Source organism: Canis lupus, chromosome 15 (assembly GCF_011100685.1).
Source record: "Canis lupus familiaris isolate Mischka breed German Shepherd chromosome 15, alternate assembly UU_Cfam_GSD_1.0, whole genome shotgun sequence".
NCBI classification, from domain to species: Eukaryota; Metazoa; Chordata; class Mammalia; order Carnivora; family Canidae; genus Canis; species Canis lupus.
This window is the reverse complement of record NC_049236.1, coordinates 9,534,487-9,553,444: the sequence shown is the minus strand read 5'-3', so window position 1 is coordinate 9,553,444 and position 18,958 is coordinate 9,534,487. Positions and strand designations below refer to the sequence as shown.

General features: G+C 44.7%; 2 protein-coding genes across 9 annotated transcripts in view; one reads left to right on the top strand and one right to left on the bottom strand.

The window, feature by feature from the left end:
• The window catches only part of OSBPL9 (oxysterol binding protein like 9), a 160,757-nt gene extending 155,357 nt beyond the window's left edge, over positions 1-5,400 (top strand). For all 8 annotated transcript variants that reach the window (XM_038558042.1, XM_038558041.1, XM_038558039.1 and 5 more), the window contains 4 exons: positions 2,244-2,322; positions 3,060-3,151; positions 4,290-4,425; positions 4,691-5,400. In XM_038558042.1, the coding sequence (XP_038413970.1) occupies positions 2,244-2,322; positions 3,060-3,151; positions 4,290-4,425; positions 4,691-4,765 (382 nt within the window). In that variant the 3' untranslated portion in view covers positions 4,766-5,400. The remainder of the gene's footprint in view (positions 1-2,243; positions 2,323-3,059; positions 3,152-4,289; positions 4,426-4,690) is intronic.
• Positions 5,401-6,068: 668 nt separating this feature from the next.
• NRDC (nardilysin convertase) overlaps positions 6,069-18,958 on the bottom strand; it is a 91,175-nt gene continuing 78,285 nt past the window's right edge. The window contains exons 19-31 of the mRNA XM_038558037.1: positions 18,798-18,849; positions 17,744-17,894; positions 14,942-15,069; positions 13,247-13,409; positions 11,646-11,677; positions 11,276-11,414; positions 9,349-9,396; positions 9,004-9,056; positions 8,500-8,583; positions 7,696-7,786; positions 7,380-7,496; positions 6,426-6,515; positions 6,069-6,285 (exon numbers count right to left, since the gene is read on the bottom strand). Coding sequence (XP_038413965.1) covers positions 6,091-6,285; positions 6,426-6,515; positions 7,380-7,496; positions 7,696-7,786; positions 8,500-8,583; positions 9,004-9,056; positions 9,349-9,396; positions 11,276-11,414; positions 11,646-11,677; positions 13,247-13,409; positions 14,942-15,069; positions 17,744-17,894; positions 18,798-18,849 — 1,343 coding nt within the window. The 3' untranslated portion in view covers positions 6,069-6,090. The remainder of the gene's footprint in view (positions 6,286-6,425; positions 6,516-7,379; positions 7,497-7,695; positions 7,787-8,499; positions 8,584-9,003; positions 9,057-9,348; positions 9,397-11,275; positions 11,415-11,645; positions 11,678-13,246; positions 13,410-14,941; positions 15,070-17,743; positions 17,895-18,797; positions 18,850-18,958) is intronic.

Here is an 18,958-nt window from a genome sequence, read left to right as displayed (position 1 = left end):
TGCCTTTGTAAACTTCTTTCACAACCTATATTTATGTCTGTTCCTAAAACCTCGTATCAGAAAGAGACCTCAAATCTGGGTTCAGTACAATCAGAGGTCATTCATTGATGGGATTTCCTTCCAAGGAACCCAAGAGGAGTCTTCCCAGATTGCCAAGTTACGCAGATCCTAGATTCTGGACTCCGTACTGCCGATTGGACCACAGGGCTAGTGTGTGCAGTGGACACTGTGATTCCCAGTGCAGTGTCTCCCGCATCCTCACAGTCCCTTTATCTGGCCTTTGCTGGGGAAAAAGAGTAACCATCACATCTCGGCTTGGTTCCGGCTAGGGTCAAATGAATACAGCTGTACTGTCTGGGTCACAAGTCAGTTGGGTGGATTCAGAATCTGGCTGGAAGAGGAGAATCTGCAGAACTTTGTCTTCCCTGCGAGGCCTTACTGGGACCAGTGTTGCAGATGGAAGATAAATGACTGTGGTTAACCAGTTTTCCAGGGAAATAACTGGGACGACATAATTAGCATCCAAAAATATCTTGAACAGGAAGGACCATGAACACATGATGAAGTTTACTAAACTTCAGTCAGAGAAAACGGGCAGAGCTCAGAGAGCAGCCGAGCCACCACTGGAATGCACGTGCACCCCCAAACAGTCAGGTGCTGGAGACCAGCAGGTCCAGGGCAGGCGGGCGGGCCTGCTTCTCAGGGTCTGTGGAGGTCACCGGCACCCACGGGAACCGCTGGCTCCGCAGCATTTCCCTCCATCGTAGTGATAGAGTAGGAAGACTGCCCTCAAAACAGGGAGCAGAGAGAGCCCAGCCCTCCGAAGGGGCTGGAGCACAGGGTGAATCGTGGAGCTGTGTGGCTCTCAGAGTCGGTCTCCCGACTCCCTTACACTTAAAAATTAAGAACCCCAAAGAGCTTTTGTCTTATGTCAAATAATATCCATTGATATTTCGCATATTAGAAATTATTTTAAAATATTTATAAATAGGGGTGCCTGGGTGGCTCAGTGGGTTAAGCATCCGGCTCTTGATTTGGGCTCCTGTCATGATCTCAGCGTCGTGGGATTGAGCCCCACGTCAGGCTCCGAGCTCAGGGCAGAGTCTGCTTGAGTTGTCTTCTCCCTCTGCCCTGGCTTGTGCACAGGAGTGTCCTCTCTCTCAAATCTTTAAAATATTTATAAATACATTTACAAAGGACAGCAATAGCATTTTTTATGAAAAACCTTTTCCAAAACTCTTCTTTAAAACATTTGTGAGAGGAGAGGCATTGTTCATTTTTTGAATTTTGTAAATCTCTGATACCCTTACTGGAAGTTTGCGGGTGTCCCGGCCCCTGGGAAACACTGTATACTTGTGGGAAAATGAGGGTGCAAAGGGCAAGTTGACATCTTAATATGATGAAAATAGTTTTGACCTAAGAGTGTCTTGGGGAGCCCCCAGGTCCCCACCACCCTGAGAAGCGCTGCGCAAAGGCTTTCTAAATGTGGGATTCTACTGTTGTTCTTCCCCTTTGTCCCCCCTTCCAAAGCCCCCAAATCAGAAGAAACTCGTTTCAGTCCAGGAATGGCAGCTTGCACCCTTCTCCCCTGGGCATTTGCCTTTCTGAGCCTTTTAGAGCCACTTCTGTGTTCCTGCCAAACCCTTCCTAACCTGTCCTTTGTTGTGATGTTTCACTTCCCAAATTCCACACCTGCCACGCATCCCAGTCCTGTCCTCTAGAGGCCTGTTGGGTTTTTTGAGGAAAGGATCCTTCCTTGGAAAGAGGTCAATTTGACTGTTGGACCTCCGGACCCTTCCTTGGGATGGAAAGCCTGCCGTCCCGTGTTACATCCTTAAGTGAGACCTCCTGTGACCTTCATTTCAGCCCTTTCGCCCTTGCTCTCCATTGCTCACACACACACCCCATGGCACTTAGCACCCACAGTCTGAGGCGGTCTCCACATGAGGCTGTGAACAGCCTCAGGGCAGGCACGGTCTCCGCGTTTGTGGCCCCAGTACGCCCAGCGCAGGGCTCTCTTGCTCATCTGTACCCACTGCTCGTGGGACCTGGAGTCCAGTAGCGTCTTGTTTAGGGGCCTCATTCTTCCAGTTGGCTCGGAAATCCAGTTCTACGGGGCTGCTTTTATCGGAGACTTCACAGCCACTCCTCTGTGTCCTGCCCTGGGGGGAGGGGTGCACTGACCAGATTCTTGGGAGAGCTTTCAATTTAGGACTAACAGAAATGTTTCCTTTTCTATCTAGTTCTCCAAATGACAAGAAGTCTTTTTGCTCGGTTGAAGGGGAATGGAATGGTGTAATGTATGCAAAATATGCAACAGGGGTAAGAACCTGTATTTCACTCTTACTTGAGGTGACGTTGAAGTGTAGCCTTCCTTCATCCGGAAATGGAAACACCAAGGCCAGATCTAGTGCCATCTCTTCAGGGAAATCCTTTTTCCTCCCCAGCAGTACAGTGAGATTTCTTTTCCCCCTCTCAAAACACTCAGTGTATGTTTAAAAAAAAAAAACAAAAAACAAAAAACAAAAAACAAAAAAAACCCCTTGACATATATAGTAAACACCCAGTAAATGATGGCTAGATCATTACACTGGATGCTAGGTTTATAAAATTAAGTGCTAAACTAATTTGTCTGTGTTTGTATACACAGCTTGACTTTTTATGAGAAAGGTCTTTCCTGCCTGGCACCACGGGGACAGAAGCGAGTAAGCTAGTCCTTGACCTCCAGGAAGTCGCCAGCAGTACTAAAGTAGAAGGAAGGTGGCCTGGGGTTGACAGGAGCAATGAACTGGATTCTGGACTTGGAGACACTCAGCCTGAAAAGTGCTTCAGCGTTTAACATTAGAATCAGTTGTTTATGGGCCCGAGTTTTCTAAGAGATTAGCACTGAGCACGTAGCACAACCGCGCCGTCTGGGCTGAGGGGCGTGGGAAGCCGCGGCCCGCCTGCCAGTCGGGGTGGGATTTGGTTAGTAGGTCTGTTACAGGCTTCTGGAAAAAGGACTCTTCGTCCCAGAACAGGTGGGACAATACAACATCTACCTTCATTTTGTTTCCTAGGAAAATGCAGTTTTTATAGATACCAAGAAGTTGCCTATAATTAAGAAGAAAGTGAGGAAGTTGGAAGATCAGAACGAGTATGAATCCCGCTGGTAAGCGTGCTTCTGGGGCCGTGGCAGGCGGGGCCTCGAGGCCCGGGGCCTAGGGCGTAAGCCAGCCTGGTCGCCTGCTGCCCTAAACTGGGAACCGCCTGAGTTGGCGTGAGCGCCCCGGAGACGAACCCGTACGTGTCTGACGCTGGGGAGAGTAAGCATCCGCTGTGTTCTGGCCTGTCAGCAGCCTGTGGGGCCCAGTCGAGGTGTCTGCCCTCAGGTCGTACCCGGCGTGTTTCCGCACAGATCTCTGAAGGGACTTTGAAAACACTAGCCACAGTGTCAGGCTTTCAAAACGCCTCTTACTATCATCAAATAGTTTGAAACCATTGGAAAATTAGACACCAGCAGAATTTCTTCCTCTCCCATTTGCACGGTAGAATCCGGGTCTCTTGGTGACATGAGCATCACCCCCGAAGCTCTTGGTTTAGCGTATTAGGGCGTTTCTAAGTGAAGGAACGGGCTCTCGCACACCAGTACCTCACTGCTGTGTCGGACCCGTTAACAGCCTGCGTAGCTGGACTGCCCCATGGTGCTCAGCCTTCTCCGCGGGGCTACGCGTGCCCGCTTCCTGGCCCCGGTTCCTGCCCTTGCGAGGCGACGCCACACTTCCCCGGTTACCAGCTTCCGGGCCTTGGGAAGCAGCCACATCGCTTAGCCCAGTCTCTACAGTTCACCTCTTGACTCTTACTCTGTTCAGACTGTGTCTCCAAGATTTCATTGTTCAAGGGAGTTTTTTCTGAAATGGAACTTTTCTCCCCTGATCTTACTTACCCTTTTGGTTTTTAACAAAGGAAACCCAAGCCCGGGAGAGGTGAGCCACTAACCCCAGTGCTGCCTTGCTAGCCTTGGTGGAGCCCCAGACAGACCTCAGGGTCGGTTTTGCTCTCCTCTGTATCGCATATCTAGCTTTCTGCCCATCCTTCTCTTCCTTCGACACTAGCAGTGGAATCCTCCGAGCCCATTTCTCTGCTTATGCCAGTGCCTTGGTACCACTTCCAGTTCGTCCCTGAACTGTACTTAAACCCGGTTGGCTTACACTTTGACGATGCTGTACTCAGCGGGTGCTGCACGGTCATTCTCAGGTTTGCTAACTCCTCTCCATTTAGTACTTAGCACTTTGACTTCTTTTCTTTAGCCTTTGGAAGGATGTCACTTTCAACTTAAAAATCAGAGACATTGATGCAGCAACCGAAGCCAAGCATAGACTTGAAGAAAAACAAAGAGCAGAAGCCCGGGAAAGGAAAGAGAAGGAAATTCAATGGGAGACTAGGGTAAGCTTGTTTGGGGAGCCTGCCCCGGCCCTGAGCCTCGCGCCCCCGTGCCCTGAGCTGTACTTCCGCGTCCTTGTCACTGACTGCAGAAGTACCGTACGTACCCCTTGTAAATAAGCCTGCTGATTGCCACGATGAGCCCTGGTCCCTGCCGGAAACTCGTTTTAGTGTAAGGAGGGGAGAAGAACTAAGATGATTTAAAAAACTATTATTTATAGACGTACAATGCAAATGAGTAACGGAGTTCTCCCCCTTTCTTTTACAGTTATTTCATGAAGATGGAGAATGTTGGGTTTACGATGAACCATTACTGAAACGTCTTGGTGCTGCAAAGCATTAGGCTGGGAAATGCAACGTTTACACCTGATGACCAGGGCAATAGGCATAATTAAGCAACAATCTTCTTTTGGGAGAATCTGTTCACTCCCTTCTTATTGCAGTGGTTCCTATCTCAGGGATACTGGACTTTCTGATGCAGATGAACAATTAAAACGAGAAAAGCTTCCCTCTTTTCCTTTTCTGTGGCAGTTACAATTTTGAATTCAGTCCTGAGAAAAACTTCAGGTTTTGAAAGCAAGAGGTCTGCTTTTTTCCCCAAACCCCATGCTCTGAAGAGCATTTATAAATCCCAGTCTTAAACCTTGCACACCTAGTATGGCTGTTAAGATATACACCTATTTCTTAGATCATATCAGCTTGGGTTCTACACACACACATATACATATATATACATATATACCTGATGGCAGATTTTTCACAAATACTCCATCTACTGTAAATATTGGTTCCTCTGAGTTTTAGAAACTTAGTGCAATGTATTAAAATCAAGTGTTAGGAAATTTCTTGGCCTCACCTATAACAACTTTTGTTTTGGAATTGGACTATTAAATTGTATCTAACTCTGGACTAACTATATTTAACTATACTCAGTGCTTCTTAAGGCTTCATAAAGTAATTTTTTCAAATTTTTTTAAATGTGTTTCTTTTATTTGGCAGCCTTGAATCCAAGAGCTAAGTAGCTTTACACAAGGACTCTCCTGAAGCAGTGGAGGGTCCATCCTTCTTCTCAGCCCTCCCATGTACTCTGTGCTCGGTGTTTAGCTCCCACCAGGCTATTCTCCAGAGTCCCTTGAACTCTCATACAGCACACATAGGGCTCCCAATATTTATCCAAAAATATTTTATTGCCTTAGTTTAGGAAGAGGGTTTTAGATTCCCACCCCACAAACAAAAAAGAATGCTACAGTAGCAAATGGCTCGTTCTGAAGAAGGGCATTACAGAACTGTCTTTATTTAAAAATACATTAAAAAAAAAAAAAAAACCACCACCACGTATTAGCACCTAGCACTTAGGCACTAAGACCTGGGTTACACAGGGCCTCTCAGAGTTCCCCTACAGAACGGGGTCCTCCAGCTGAGAACTAGGACAGGCCAGGGCTTCTCTAACTGCTCCAGCAAGCTTTCTGGTCGCACTTGGCACAGCTGCTGCTCTCTGCCAGCTCCTAGGGTAACCCGTGGTTTCTGATTCACAACGTGGGGGGTAGGAGTGTAAATAAAGTTCTATGACGGCAGTGCAAAAATTCAGTGGCACTAGTAGTAGTGTAACTTCATAAGATACCAACACATTTTTAAATACACAATGCTTCAGGCCAACGAGACTGCAGTTTATTTGACTATTTTGTGGTAGGGGAGCAGGCTAAGTGTCGATGTGAAAGCCCTGATGTCGGTAATGGGAATGGTGGAGCCCACCAGCAAGGGGGAAGTCGGCAGGTAGGTTAGCTGCATCACTTCACAAGAGTGGGACTCCTCACCCGAAGGGGAGCCGTCCTCTTCTGGCTCATACTTCCCAAATCCAACGACCTGAAAGAAGCCAAAGACTTGAGAACTAGGCTCACCAGATGCGGGCAAAAACCGGTCAGAACATCTAGTACCAGCCCAAGCTTGGGGAAGGTTGCGGGGCTAACCTGATGGCTTAGAGCCAGCGTGGCAACCATACTCACGTGAACGCTGAGCATTTTACTTCCTGGTCCTCTGTGAGCCTTGAACCAGCTGACGAGGTCAGATTTTGAGAATGACTTCAGTGCTTCAATCTTACAGGGGAGAGGGAAGATAGATAGGAAAGAAAGCTATAAAAGACAAGTGATACATTTTCTGGAAAGGTCTTACTAAACTCCCACACCCCCTGGGTTTGGTTCTGCTCAGCACCTGAGCATATCCTTTATACCTTCTAGAGAAGGATGAAAACGAGACTGTGTGACACCCTCGTGTCTCACAGCAATAGTGGTTAGCCCTGGCAAACGGTAGCGACGCCCTCGTTACAGCGGAGGAGCGCACAGCCGAAATCCACCATCACGTGTGCCGCCTCTGGGGGGCGTGCTAACTGTACACTCTGCCTTGAGAGGATACGGGGGCAGGGGCGGTGGAAACACAGGAAGAGAACTTGGTTGTCCCACAAGGAAAACTGGAGCGCTTACGAGCTGAAACCTCTTGTTAAATGGCCTTTCTGCCTCAGTGTCCTTTTCTACTCCACCATGGAGGGTTACACTGTCAGAGCGCCCTACACTGCAGGTCCCAAAGCTCTTTTGTGGGTTTTATTACTTTGGGCTAGAAGTTGTCAAAGACCTACACCCAGAATCAATAAACCTGGAGATAAATTCCATAAAGACCAGAAGAGCAGAACCTGTTTTTCCCTCCACAAATTTGGTAGGGAGCCTCAATAAAAATATAAAACAAGTATATTACACAAAAAATACCCATACAAAACTGGGCATCGCTTGGCTGCCTATGGTGCTAGACAACCCATCTGGAAATTCAAGATTTGATGAAGCAAACCTAGATGGTCTGCAATAAGCAAACCTAGGTGAGCACCCCGGGTTTCTCTTCCACACAATATTGATTTGCTTGGCAGTGTGACTCTTAGAAAATCAGGAGTTCTGGTCAGGACTTCCTACTACCTCATGGGCAAGGCGGTCAAAGAGATACTGCTGTGTCACCACCTCGTTCCAGTTCCTGTCCACCTCCTCCCCAAGGTGGGTATCCTCACATTCCTTCAGCTTGATGAGAGCTGTGACCTGTTCCATCAAAAAGAGAGACCTTCAGGTACAGCATCACCCCAGTCGTCCCAGAACACTTGGTCCTGTTCAGTCTGGTTTGTGACAGACCTGCCAGCGTGACGGGGAGGGACGAAGCTAGGAGACACGGTCCAGTCAGGTGGGGCTACAAATCTCAAGAGCCAGCCAAAGGAACAAAAGACCAGACCAGCACACGCACCTGGGTGTTGAAGGCATCCTCAGTGAGGTTCTCTATCTTCTCCTCAAAGCTTGAAAGAAACTCTTCTATCTTCTTATCAACAATTTCAGAACTGAAAACACGTTCAATGACAAGTCAGCAGAAACCTGGCCTCAAGCAGAACGCAAAGGAGAAAAAGGGCTGCGGCATGTTTCTAGGAAAGAGACTGGGGTATTTTCTTCCCCGGCCTCAGCCCTCTTCCTCTAAGCTGAGTGAGAGAACAGCAAAGGACCCAGCCCCTCAGCACTGAAGCAGTGACCAGCCAAGCCTGACCGCCCCAGAGCGCGACCCAGCGAGGCTCGTCCCCTGCCTGGTTCTAGCCTAGGTGCCGAGTCAGGCACCTGTGCTTTGCTTGTGCTCGGGCTCGCCTGGAGAGAGGAAACACTGACAAGCCCTGCAGCCCCTGGAACCATCACTGATCCACCACTGATCCGTCCCGCATCAGGCCACCTACGACCCACCCTCTGTCCCCACCCTCCACAGCTGTGACTAAGTGAAGCAAACCCTACTAGATCAGAGTTCCTGAGGTTTATTTATTTATTTTTAAAGATTTATTATTTATTTATGATAGAGAGAGAGGCAGAGACACAGGAGGAGGGAGAAGCAGGCTCCATGCAGGGAGCCCGATGTGGGACTCAATCCTAGGACTCCAGGATTGCGCCCTGGACCAAAGGCAGGCGCTAAACCGCTGAGCCACCCAGGGATCCCAGTTCCTGAGGTTTAAAGGATGTGCCAATAACCCCCTCTCCAGGCCAAGAATAATAATAGCTGGGCCCATCTACTCACTTGTATTTAGTTGCCTGAGTCCCCACGGTGACAGAGAATCCTAGGATCCCAGATGTGTTCCTACATGTAGGGTAAACATGGTACCTACAGCCAGAATGAAGAATTCTGTGAATGCAGGCAGTTCCCAGAGCCCTGTCCTCAGAAGCTAGGGATGAGTGGGAAGGGTTTCTATACATCCTGACTGGACCTGACTCCTGAAAGAAAATCTGCAAATGTGTATGCATCTACTTCATTTTCGGGTTAGGGTGTCCACCCCTCTCCTGAACTGAGGACTACACACTAACTTTTTTCCTTGTCAATCTTTGAAACTTGACCAAACAAAACCTGATCATAGATGGTTCAAGATGCAAATTCTAGAAGTTCTGACCAGTCGGTATGACTCTAAAGCATGGAAGGACCAGTGAGCTCTGAGAGGCTGCTCAGTCAGGGTATCTGGTAAACCTCAGCCTGCAAAGTTAGCCCCAGACCTTCATGTGAGCTCGGTGCTCTCGCCAGCAGACTTACCCAAGGGTCTGCTTGGTTCGAAGGAAGTCAAAACAAGGCTCTTCCATGTGCATCTGTAATTCAACATACTACCCATCAGCCCAACTCCTCCCAGCAGAGAAAAGCTCCACTTCTAACTCCCAAGTGTTCCACGTCACCCCGAAGTCCAGCCTCCCTACTGCCTTCTTCCTAAATCGCCCAAGCCCCCTGTCCATGCTCATATCAGAGGAGAATACGAAAATAACCATCTCACCAACAAACAGGCCTCTGACCCCTCCCGAGTCCCTAGCTCCCGGGCAGAAAGGCCCGTCCTCCGAGTGGGTCAAGGGCTTCTGAACACCTCAACTCTCCTTTATTACAACTTACCACGAGCAGCTCCATGAGAGTGTATTCTTTCAGACTCCTGGTACCTGACTGAAAGGAGAGGTTGGTCAGACCAACTGACAATCCAATGGCTTATGGGACTTTTGAAGAATCCAGCTATTCTTGGCAACCACTTTACTCAGGTATCCATCCCATTCTTCTCTTGCCCCAAGAGAAGTGATCACACCCTCTGCTGCCATATTCTCAACAATTTTGTTTATACATGTGCCTTCCCACTAGACTAGTTGGCCTGTGAGGACAGAAATCATGCCCGATTATCTGCATGAGGTGAGTCCAGTAATACCCAACCTGCCAGCTCCTGCCCAAAGAACCCAAAGGACCAAACCTAAAGTCAAGTATTTGCAGTTCAAGGTCCTAAGGAGAAAAGCAGGAAATATTTGGGATCAATGAAGGATATCTGGACCTATTCCTCAGAAAGAAAGGGTATGAACAGAAGCTTCTAAGGTCATATACAGGGACCCAAAACAGCTGATAAGAGAAATACCTAAAAGGCAGATACCACACTTGGGAGACCACATCCCGGCTCTCCTGGAGAGTAGCAAAATAACATGGTTAGAATGAAAGGGGGCAGGAAGCCAACAAGCAAGGATGCTGCTAGTACACCCCACTGTCAGGCTCCTCTAACAGACCCATTTCTTTTCCTTCCCACTTCACTTGAGGAAGGGGCTGAAAGCCTATGTGCCCTGCAAGTCCTGTTTAGTCAGGCAAGGAGATTTCCTGTTCAAGATGCTCTCTGGGAAGAGGGAAGTGGTTTCCTAAGGAAAGTTTGTTTTAGAAGCCAGTGCTAAGAGGTAGTAGAAGAGTGCTAAGATAGAAAGCACCTCAATAGACATGGTCTTACGATATGAAATCTCACCTAAACGGGAAAAGTACTATGGATTTTGAACAGCAGAAATACTGGAAATGTGGACAGGGCCAGGCCATTCCATTTATGAATTTTTTTTGGGGGGGGTGGGGGTGGGGAGCTGGTAGTCATTTCAGCTTCAAATAAGCTGAGAATCTGGATAAAAACAAAGTAACTATAGCCAGAGGGTGAAGGGCTCCACACACAAGCTGGGTCTCTATGGAAAGCCATAAGTTCAGGGCCAGAAACACAATAAAAGGACAAGGCAACAGACAGTAAGGCCATATACCCCTGCCCAAAGCCCAGACCAGGGAGATCGTCACAGGGCCTGATGGAGAAGTGACTTCCTACTGCAGGATACCTAGGAACCACAGAGTTTAAGAAGTCCGAGATCAATCTGGACAGGCACAGGTCCCAGCTGTTCTAGAAGTAAGTGGGACTAACCACAAGCTATGGGCCAAGTGAGACTGTTACAAAGCTCTTATTTTAAGCCCCATCCCACCTTTCGAGAATGGTGTGGAAAGAACACAGGATCTGAGAACAGAAGGAACAGGTTTAAGCCCCACACACCTCAGGCAAGTAAAGGACTCTGGACCTCAGATTCATCAAAACAGGTGATAAATCCTGTATCTCAGATGCTTCGAAACTTTTAATTACGATTCTGGTAGTCACTCTGTTTTGCTATATATTGATGGCTTGGTTATGTTTACTTTTGTCTCTTTTTCAAAACTGTCCTTTTAACAAATGTCGTCCTGCCACTTGGGGTTCTATCAGGAGGGATAGGAACTTCCAACCACTCTTCAGTCTCTGTCCCTCTGGACTAGTAGTTGAATGATTCGATGAAGCACTGGGATTGAGAAAGGATCCATTTCGCTAACAGGAGCAATTTTTAAGTGCAATTGCTTCAAGAGGACAAATGACCCTACGGATAAAACCACAGAGGTAACTGCAGAAGGGCCTTGAAAGTCATAGGGTCACTACTCCCGGGTACTCGACCCTCCACCAAACTTAGTGCCCTACCAGTCTTAGGCACGAGGATGGCTGTGTATAAAGGAGCCAACTGACCTGGTAGTACACCGTGACCTCTGAGTTGGCATCACCCTTGTTCAGAGCTCTCACTTTGCACAGGTGGTGGCCACCGGGCAGCTCTACCACCTGGAACTGCACAGGCATCTCCTGCTCCAGGGGCATGAAGTTCAGCTTGCTGCAAAAGAATGAGTGGGTCACTGAGCAGCGCCTTTCCCCTCTTCCCCTCACCCAAAGACGACTGTGAAGAGGGCGTCCGGCCATCCACAGTCCCTTCTGAGGGACTCTGTTTACATAGCCAGCCTCAAGGGAGCACCGTTCATTGTGGATTTAGCGGTAACTGAGCTGTGGCTCAAAGCCTTCGTGCTAATAGGAAGGTCCTACAGAGAAAACTCAAAGCAATACTCACTCAACAACATATTTCAGGAAATCCATGGATTCCTAGGAGGCAAAAGAAAAAAATAACTATAGCAGGCTCTCTTGACCCTAATTGCACTCAGAACCAACTAATATCAATATTATAATTGTTCGAGAAACCCTGGAAAGCAGTACGAAAGCAGATCTAGTCTGCCAACCACACTGATTATGATTGTTGAATATTAGGCGCCTCTCAATCGACCAGCTGCTCCTCTGTTCTCCCACTGACACTGTTTACCTGCACACTGTGACGTGGTCAAACTTAACTGCCCAGTTTAGCCCACTAGGCCGCGTCCTCTATGACACTTGTGACTATGTTTTCAAAACCTCGGTCTACAAATATAGACCCAGCACAGAGCAACAGGATAACACAGAACACTAAGTGAGTGCAGCCTCTCCCCTCTCCAGGCTTCTGTTTTCTTACCTATAAAATGGGGGGGTGTAGGGAGGGTCTGCTCATCTCTACAGTGGTTTCTACCTGGAGCAACTCATGGTACTAAGTCCTCTAGACCAAAAGGACCCCCTGCCCAGTACTCTCATCATGCTCAGAAAAGCAGGTAGCTATCCCTGCTTTTAAACTTCTTTTTGTGGGAAGGAAAGAAACAAAGGCTAGTTTCGGGGCAGGGATAAAGACAGAGTGGAAGTAGAGAGGAGACAGCAGCCAGTCTCCAGAGTGGCCAGTTATATATCCCATCAAGGGGCCAGTCCCAAGAAACTGGGAAGCCATGAAGGAAGATGGTCAATAGCCAAACAAATTTAGGGAGAGTCCCAAACAACCATTCTGGGCCAGAAGAGGCCTCAGTTGGTTACAAGGTCCACAGACCTATCCTACTCAATATGTATCACAACAAACTCCTCATATGCCCCCAAATCTACTATTTTCCTACTCTTCCACCAACCCACTGGTTCAAGCAAGAAATCCAGGCATCATCCTAGACCCTCCCTCCTCTCACTTCCACATCTAATTAGTCACTGAGTTTTGGCCATCCTCTACCTATTTCTTTATTCATTTACTTTGCCTAACCTCAGGCTTCAACATCTTTAGCCTCATTTTGTGTGTGTGTGTGTAGTAAAAGCATATAACAACATTTAGAATCTTAACTACTGACAGTTACATAACATAGTGTTAAATATACTTACAATATGTATTCTAAAATGGAACTCCAGAACCTTGCAAAAAAGAAACTCTATACCCATAAAACAGCACCCCCCACCTTCCTATCTTCCCAACCCTTGGTAACCACCACTCCACTTTCTGTTTCTAGGACTTTGACTACCCGTGTGCATGTGTAGACATCCCTCACCATACCCCAGAGCTCCCACTTCAATCTCTAAATTAAACTGTTGTTTCCACACACCATCTTCAACAAGTAACCAATACCGTGTATTTACCACATCCGTTTCACTCAAAGCCCTGTCCATTACCAGCAGTCTTCTTCAAGAAGAAAGTCTTGCCCAGCATAGGGTGGCTGTGCTATGACAACTCTGACCTGTCAAGACTACAGAGCTTCCCTTTTTGCAGAACTAATGCAATTCCAGAGCCCACAAGAGCATTCAGACTTAACCAATAGCAACACAACACCTCACACTCACTGTGCTGGTGACATTTCCTTGTACCAGGCCTTCAACAAAGAGCTGGGATTTGAACTCCTTGACGAAGCTCAGCAGAGACTCAAGGGAAAGGCCATCCATCAAAGCCCGGTACTTGTCAATCATAGACCAACGGGCATATTCCAGGATTAAGAGCCGCACATCTCTATTCAGAGGGCAAAGAAAAAGTTTCATTGTTTTGAAATAAATTTTAAGATAAAAAAAAGACTTGGTTCAATTTCTACAGATGACATGTTTTTGAAGAGACACAATTTCTATCATAACTTAAGATAATCACCAAAAAGCACTTAAAAATACACATATAAAGTTATACATCGATTTGCTCACGGGTACAACTCACTTATCTTAGTGGCAAAGTAAAATATTTCACATTAGTTGCCAGATGAATCACACTCCAATTTAGAATCATTACTATTTTTATTTGAAATCTCACTAGCATGTTGTTAATTACTAGAGGCCAGTATTATGGGTATCTATGACTACAGTGACAACACAGTATACGTAGTGGCTCTAGGCCAGAATCAGACCAACCCCTACTCCGTCTCCCCACTCTAAACTTCCCTCTCTCCTCACACTAAACTATTTGTACTTGGCTAGTTACTTAACATCTGTGACTCAATTTCTTCATTTGAAAAATGGTAAGTAATAATGACTACTATTATAGGGTTTGGGAGAGAGTTAAATATATATATAGTTTTTATATCTAGCAAATAACAAATCTCTAATAAAGAGGTATAATTATTAGTCTACTATATTTTAATAAGCTAGTATTCAGGAGTTATTGGATACAGAGCTATTTTTCATCATATTGATAGTTCCAGATGACTATCCTTTCTAATTTCTATCTGGTTATTAGTTTTTACGACATTTTGTGACCAGATTATCAGTTATTACAGGTATGACTCTTAAATGCCACCTGCCTTGCTTCTGAATTGTTCACTTACGGGCTTCTTTGTAACTGTGTCAAAAGTAGGGCCTCTACATATGTTTGTGCTGTTTGCCATTTATAGATGGCCAGCAAGGAGTCACGCAGGGGCTTGTAAGCCATGTGCACAAAGGGCTATCTGCTCAGAGAGGACTCTCTTCTCCCTCCCACAAAGGCTCTCCCTGTTGACAGATGGCACCCTAAAGGGGTGCTTTTTTTGATTCACATAGAGGTACCTCTCGACTACCATTACCCCTGGACAAAAGAACAGGCTCTAATGAACGACCCAAGGGGTTACGAGTGGAGGCTTTAATCACACTCTCAGAAGCCTTTTTGCTCTCCTTTGGAAACCTGAATTCTGGATAGTTGCAGTTGCCAGATAAGTGATGGGTTAAGCAGTTTAACTCAGTTACCCAATATACTAAAACCAGTAGTAAAGCAATTTTGAGCTACCACAAGGCCAGCACTTCTTTAACTTATTTACTTACAAACTTTGGGGGAAAATGCCCTTGTTTATTGTTCGCCTCTAAGTATAGTAAGCAGGCTTATTTTAGTCCTTCTCACACCTACTTAAGCTGGGTTAGAAATCCTATCACCCAATGGATGGTTTCTTAAACCACAGCCAATTCTAATTCGTCTGAAAAACAGCACTGAAACCATAGTCTCATTCCCCACACCTAACCCCTAGAAAGGCAAACCACTTTGACCACCTTCAGGCCTTCAAAATACAAGCTGATACTATGTATACCCACTTGGCCAGAGTCTCAGGCTTGATGAGGATGTTAAAGTAGGTTTTCTTCAACTGTTCAGTTATCATTGTAAATACAGCTGGTGTGGAACTGAACTCCGCTAAGTAATCAATAATGAGCTGAAATAGTAGCTAAAGAGAAAAGAAACAAGCACTTTAAGTAGAGAAGCACGAAATCCACGGTTTTGGGGCAGAGGTGGGGGGTGGGGGTGAAACCTGTTTCCATTGGTGTTTACCAGGGGCCCAGCATGGTAACAGGTATTTGTAGGAGAAATGAGAAGTACTGGTGATTCGAAGAATCTTCAGGAGCTAAAATCCTCAATAATTGTGAAATTTGGAACAATGATTCCTTTTTTTTCCTTTTTAATAATTTTCATGGGTATTCTTAAACACTTTTTTCTTCCAAATAAATAATTTTTTTATTCAGCATCTCCACTGCACCTGAATGTGATTTTAACTGGGAGGACATTACATTTATATATTAATTTTGGTAATGATAACTTTCTATCAAGCTGTCCTATCCAGAAACATAATGAGTCTCTCTCTTAAAGTCTTTTATAATATGCTTCAGTAAGATTTCTGATTTTCTTTACATAAATTCTATACTCTTCTTTATTCCTAGGTATTTTATTTTTCTCAATATTATATAATACAATGTTTTTTCTATCCATTTCCACATGGTTATCGTTACTACAGGGAAAAAAAAAAAACCCACTGATGTTGATACCGATCTTGTGACCAGTCACATCGCATTATTTTTTACACTTCAGAGACTTGGGGTGCCTGGGTGGCTTAGTTAAGTATCTGCCTTTTGCTCAGGTTATGATCCGTCTCCCATCAGGCTCCCTAGGCAGCAGGAAGTAAATTTTTTTTTTACTTCCTACATATTTTGTATTTTTTATTCCTATTTTGTTTTTCTTGATACTACGTAATGGAACGTGTATTTTAAAGTAATCACTAAACCCAACATGGGGGATCCCTGGGTGGCGCAGCGGTTTGGCACCTGCCTTTGGCCCAGGGCGCGATCCTGGAGACCCGGGATCGAATCCCACGTCAGGCTCCCGGTGCATGGAGCCTGCTTCTCCCTCTGCCTATGTCTCTGCCTCTCTCTCTCTATGTGACTATCATAAATAAAAATAAAAAATTAAAAATAAATAAAAAATAAACCCAACATGGGGCTCAAACTGACAATCCCGACCGAGATCAAGAGCTACATGCTCTACCAACTGAGCCAGCCAGGCAACACCCCCATGAAGGTTTGTATTTATTGTATTTAACTAATTTCCTTCTATTCCTTCTTATTAAGAATGCCCACTTAATTTATCAGATTTTTTTTGGCATTTATTACTTATTCATCTAATGTTCCGTTTGAACTGTTATAATGATTTGTGTTCAGCAACTTTCAAATACTGAGCAACAAACCTTTCATATTCCTAGCTTTTGGTCACATGAATTTTTCTTTCTGTTACATTATTGGATTTTCAAATTTTTAAAATGTCTGAATCTATATTATATAGGGTGAAACTGGTATCTAGGTTGAGAGAGAAAAAGAGAGAGATTTATAGATTCTATGCCAGGTTTTAATATGAAGGCTAGGTAAGCTTCATAAAATTAAGAGTCTCAAATACTTGTCTATGGCTTATTTTTTTAAAGATTTATTTTTATTTATTTATGATAGACATAGAGAGAGAGAGAGAGGCAGAGACACAGGCAGAGGGAGAAGCAGGCTCCATGCCGGGAGCCCAACGCGGGACTCGATCCTGGGACTCCAGGATCACGCCCTGGGCCAAAGGCAGGCGCGAAACCGCTGAGCCACCCAGGGATCCCCTATGGCTTATATTTTTAAAAAGCTCCCAAGGTAATTCTAAAATATACCTCCTAAATGACAACCAATGTATTAGGCTTTAATCTGCGTGGACCTTAAGCTATATTATATTAAGGCCTCTGAAGATTGACAAAAGTCAAATATTCTACAATGTCTCCTCCTAAGGCCAATCTTTGTTCTCTGGGGAAGATGATTAGGGCAAGGGTATAAAGAAAAGAACTATACTCGGGTTTTTGCTAAGACACAGAGGCCTCTTAGCGCAGTTCTAATTTCTGCCAGGTACTTTGCTCCAGATTTTTTCTTGTTTGAACCTAGTTCCCTAAATCTTGATATATGTTCTACAAAAGAAATCAAGATATAACATTTGTTGTTGGATATACTGCATTATTTTAGCTGGTATTTAATGGTCTATCCCTCTTAGCCAGCATTCCATGTTCTCTCTCCTTTTGCTTATGAAAGTTAACACTGAAACATTCCTTATCAAAAGATAAATTACTGACAAGGTATAGATCATGTTTCTCAAAGGCTCCTAAATTTAGAAGGAAAATACAACACATACCCGAAACAAAGGGACAGAGTGAAGGAAGAGCTTGGAAGGATACAAACACTTGACTTCTACTCTGTCAGGCAATGTTCCAGGTGCTTTAAATTTGTTATTACCGTGTGAGTATGAAATTAATCTCAAACCGGTCCAAAATGCCAGTGGTGGCCACCGAGAAACTGACAGCAAAAGGAAGTGAAATCAAGCCTGAAGCACAGGCTACATTGCATGCATTGCTAGTAATTAATGAATAGATGTTGCTCTTATGTGTGGCTCAAGTTAGAATAGCTGTCACCAGCCAAGAAAACACGATAACCCACATTAACAAACATTTCTTTCTATGTACAGCAACCCATGCATAAGCCTCTATGATTGCTGCTTTAGGGGCAACAAATAAAATCCAAAGCTCTCTACGAGCAAAACAGAACATCTGTACTTACAGGTAGTTTGTGGTTGAATCCTTTCACTCGAATAATTAAACCATGTTCTCCAGCTACCAACTTATACTCTAGCTGTGCCACATCTGCTTCATAAGCTGGTTCCGCAAGGTTATGGGTAAGGATATTGACAAAGATATCAAAGAGGACCACACTGAGAATATAAAGTGAAAACAGCATCATTAATTGGCAAGAAATAAACACGAACAAACATGTTTTGGAGTAGGAAACAAAGTGGTTATACTACTTTTACAAAGACAGTGGTTACACTACTCCAGAATGTAAAACCGTATACTGAGTTCAAAAGTAAATACAGTTTACCAAGGACTCAATTTTATAGGCACACTACAGAACACCTCCCTTCAGCAATGCTTCCCCATCTTTGAATTGTTATATACACATACTGAAAAATGGGGTAAGTGTAAAAGGCATAAAAAACAATTGGCCCAAAGGCTCTGGGCCGTCCCTGAAGCCTAAAAATCTGAGGGAAGGGAGGCAGCTAATACATTTTTTCAAGTGGTATTAATATTAATGCTGCCTGTTATTCTAAGGTTAGATTCCACAGTTTACATGGCAAAGGAAAGGAAGTAGTAGACTAACATTTCCTGAGTACCTTCTATGTTTCAGACACATTTTAGGCTCCGACCTCCCACAGTGCAGTTATCTATATATAAATACATAAGTTATTTGCTATAAAGTATAATCAGATTCCTTGCCAGTTTCTTTTTTTTTTTTTTTTTGCCAGTTTCTAAATATAGGATCAACAGATGCATTTGTTCCCATTACAGACTAGAGCTGATCCAAACTCATTTCTAATGAACTTTCTCAATCCAGTAATACTATGACTACCCTATATTATCAGCATGTTTTACACCTGGGTGCTAGAGATAAAGCAGCCACAATTCCATTTAATGTTTAGTATCAATATGAATAATTTGTTTGCGGCACAGAAAAAAATACACAGATCAGCAGCACAGCTCAGTACTGATAGAGAAAATGACAGAATGATTCAAAATGAAACTAAACATATTTTCCAGTAAAGTGGACAATTGCTTACTTTGCTGCAGACTTCTGTATCAAAGGTGAAATCAGATGGAAACGTATATATGCTAAAAGAAAAAAAAACATAGATGAGAAAATACAGGCCAGAGGCCTCAGATATTTTATATACCTGCTATATGCCCCTAACATCATGTTTCCTAAAAATTCTGAAATTAA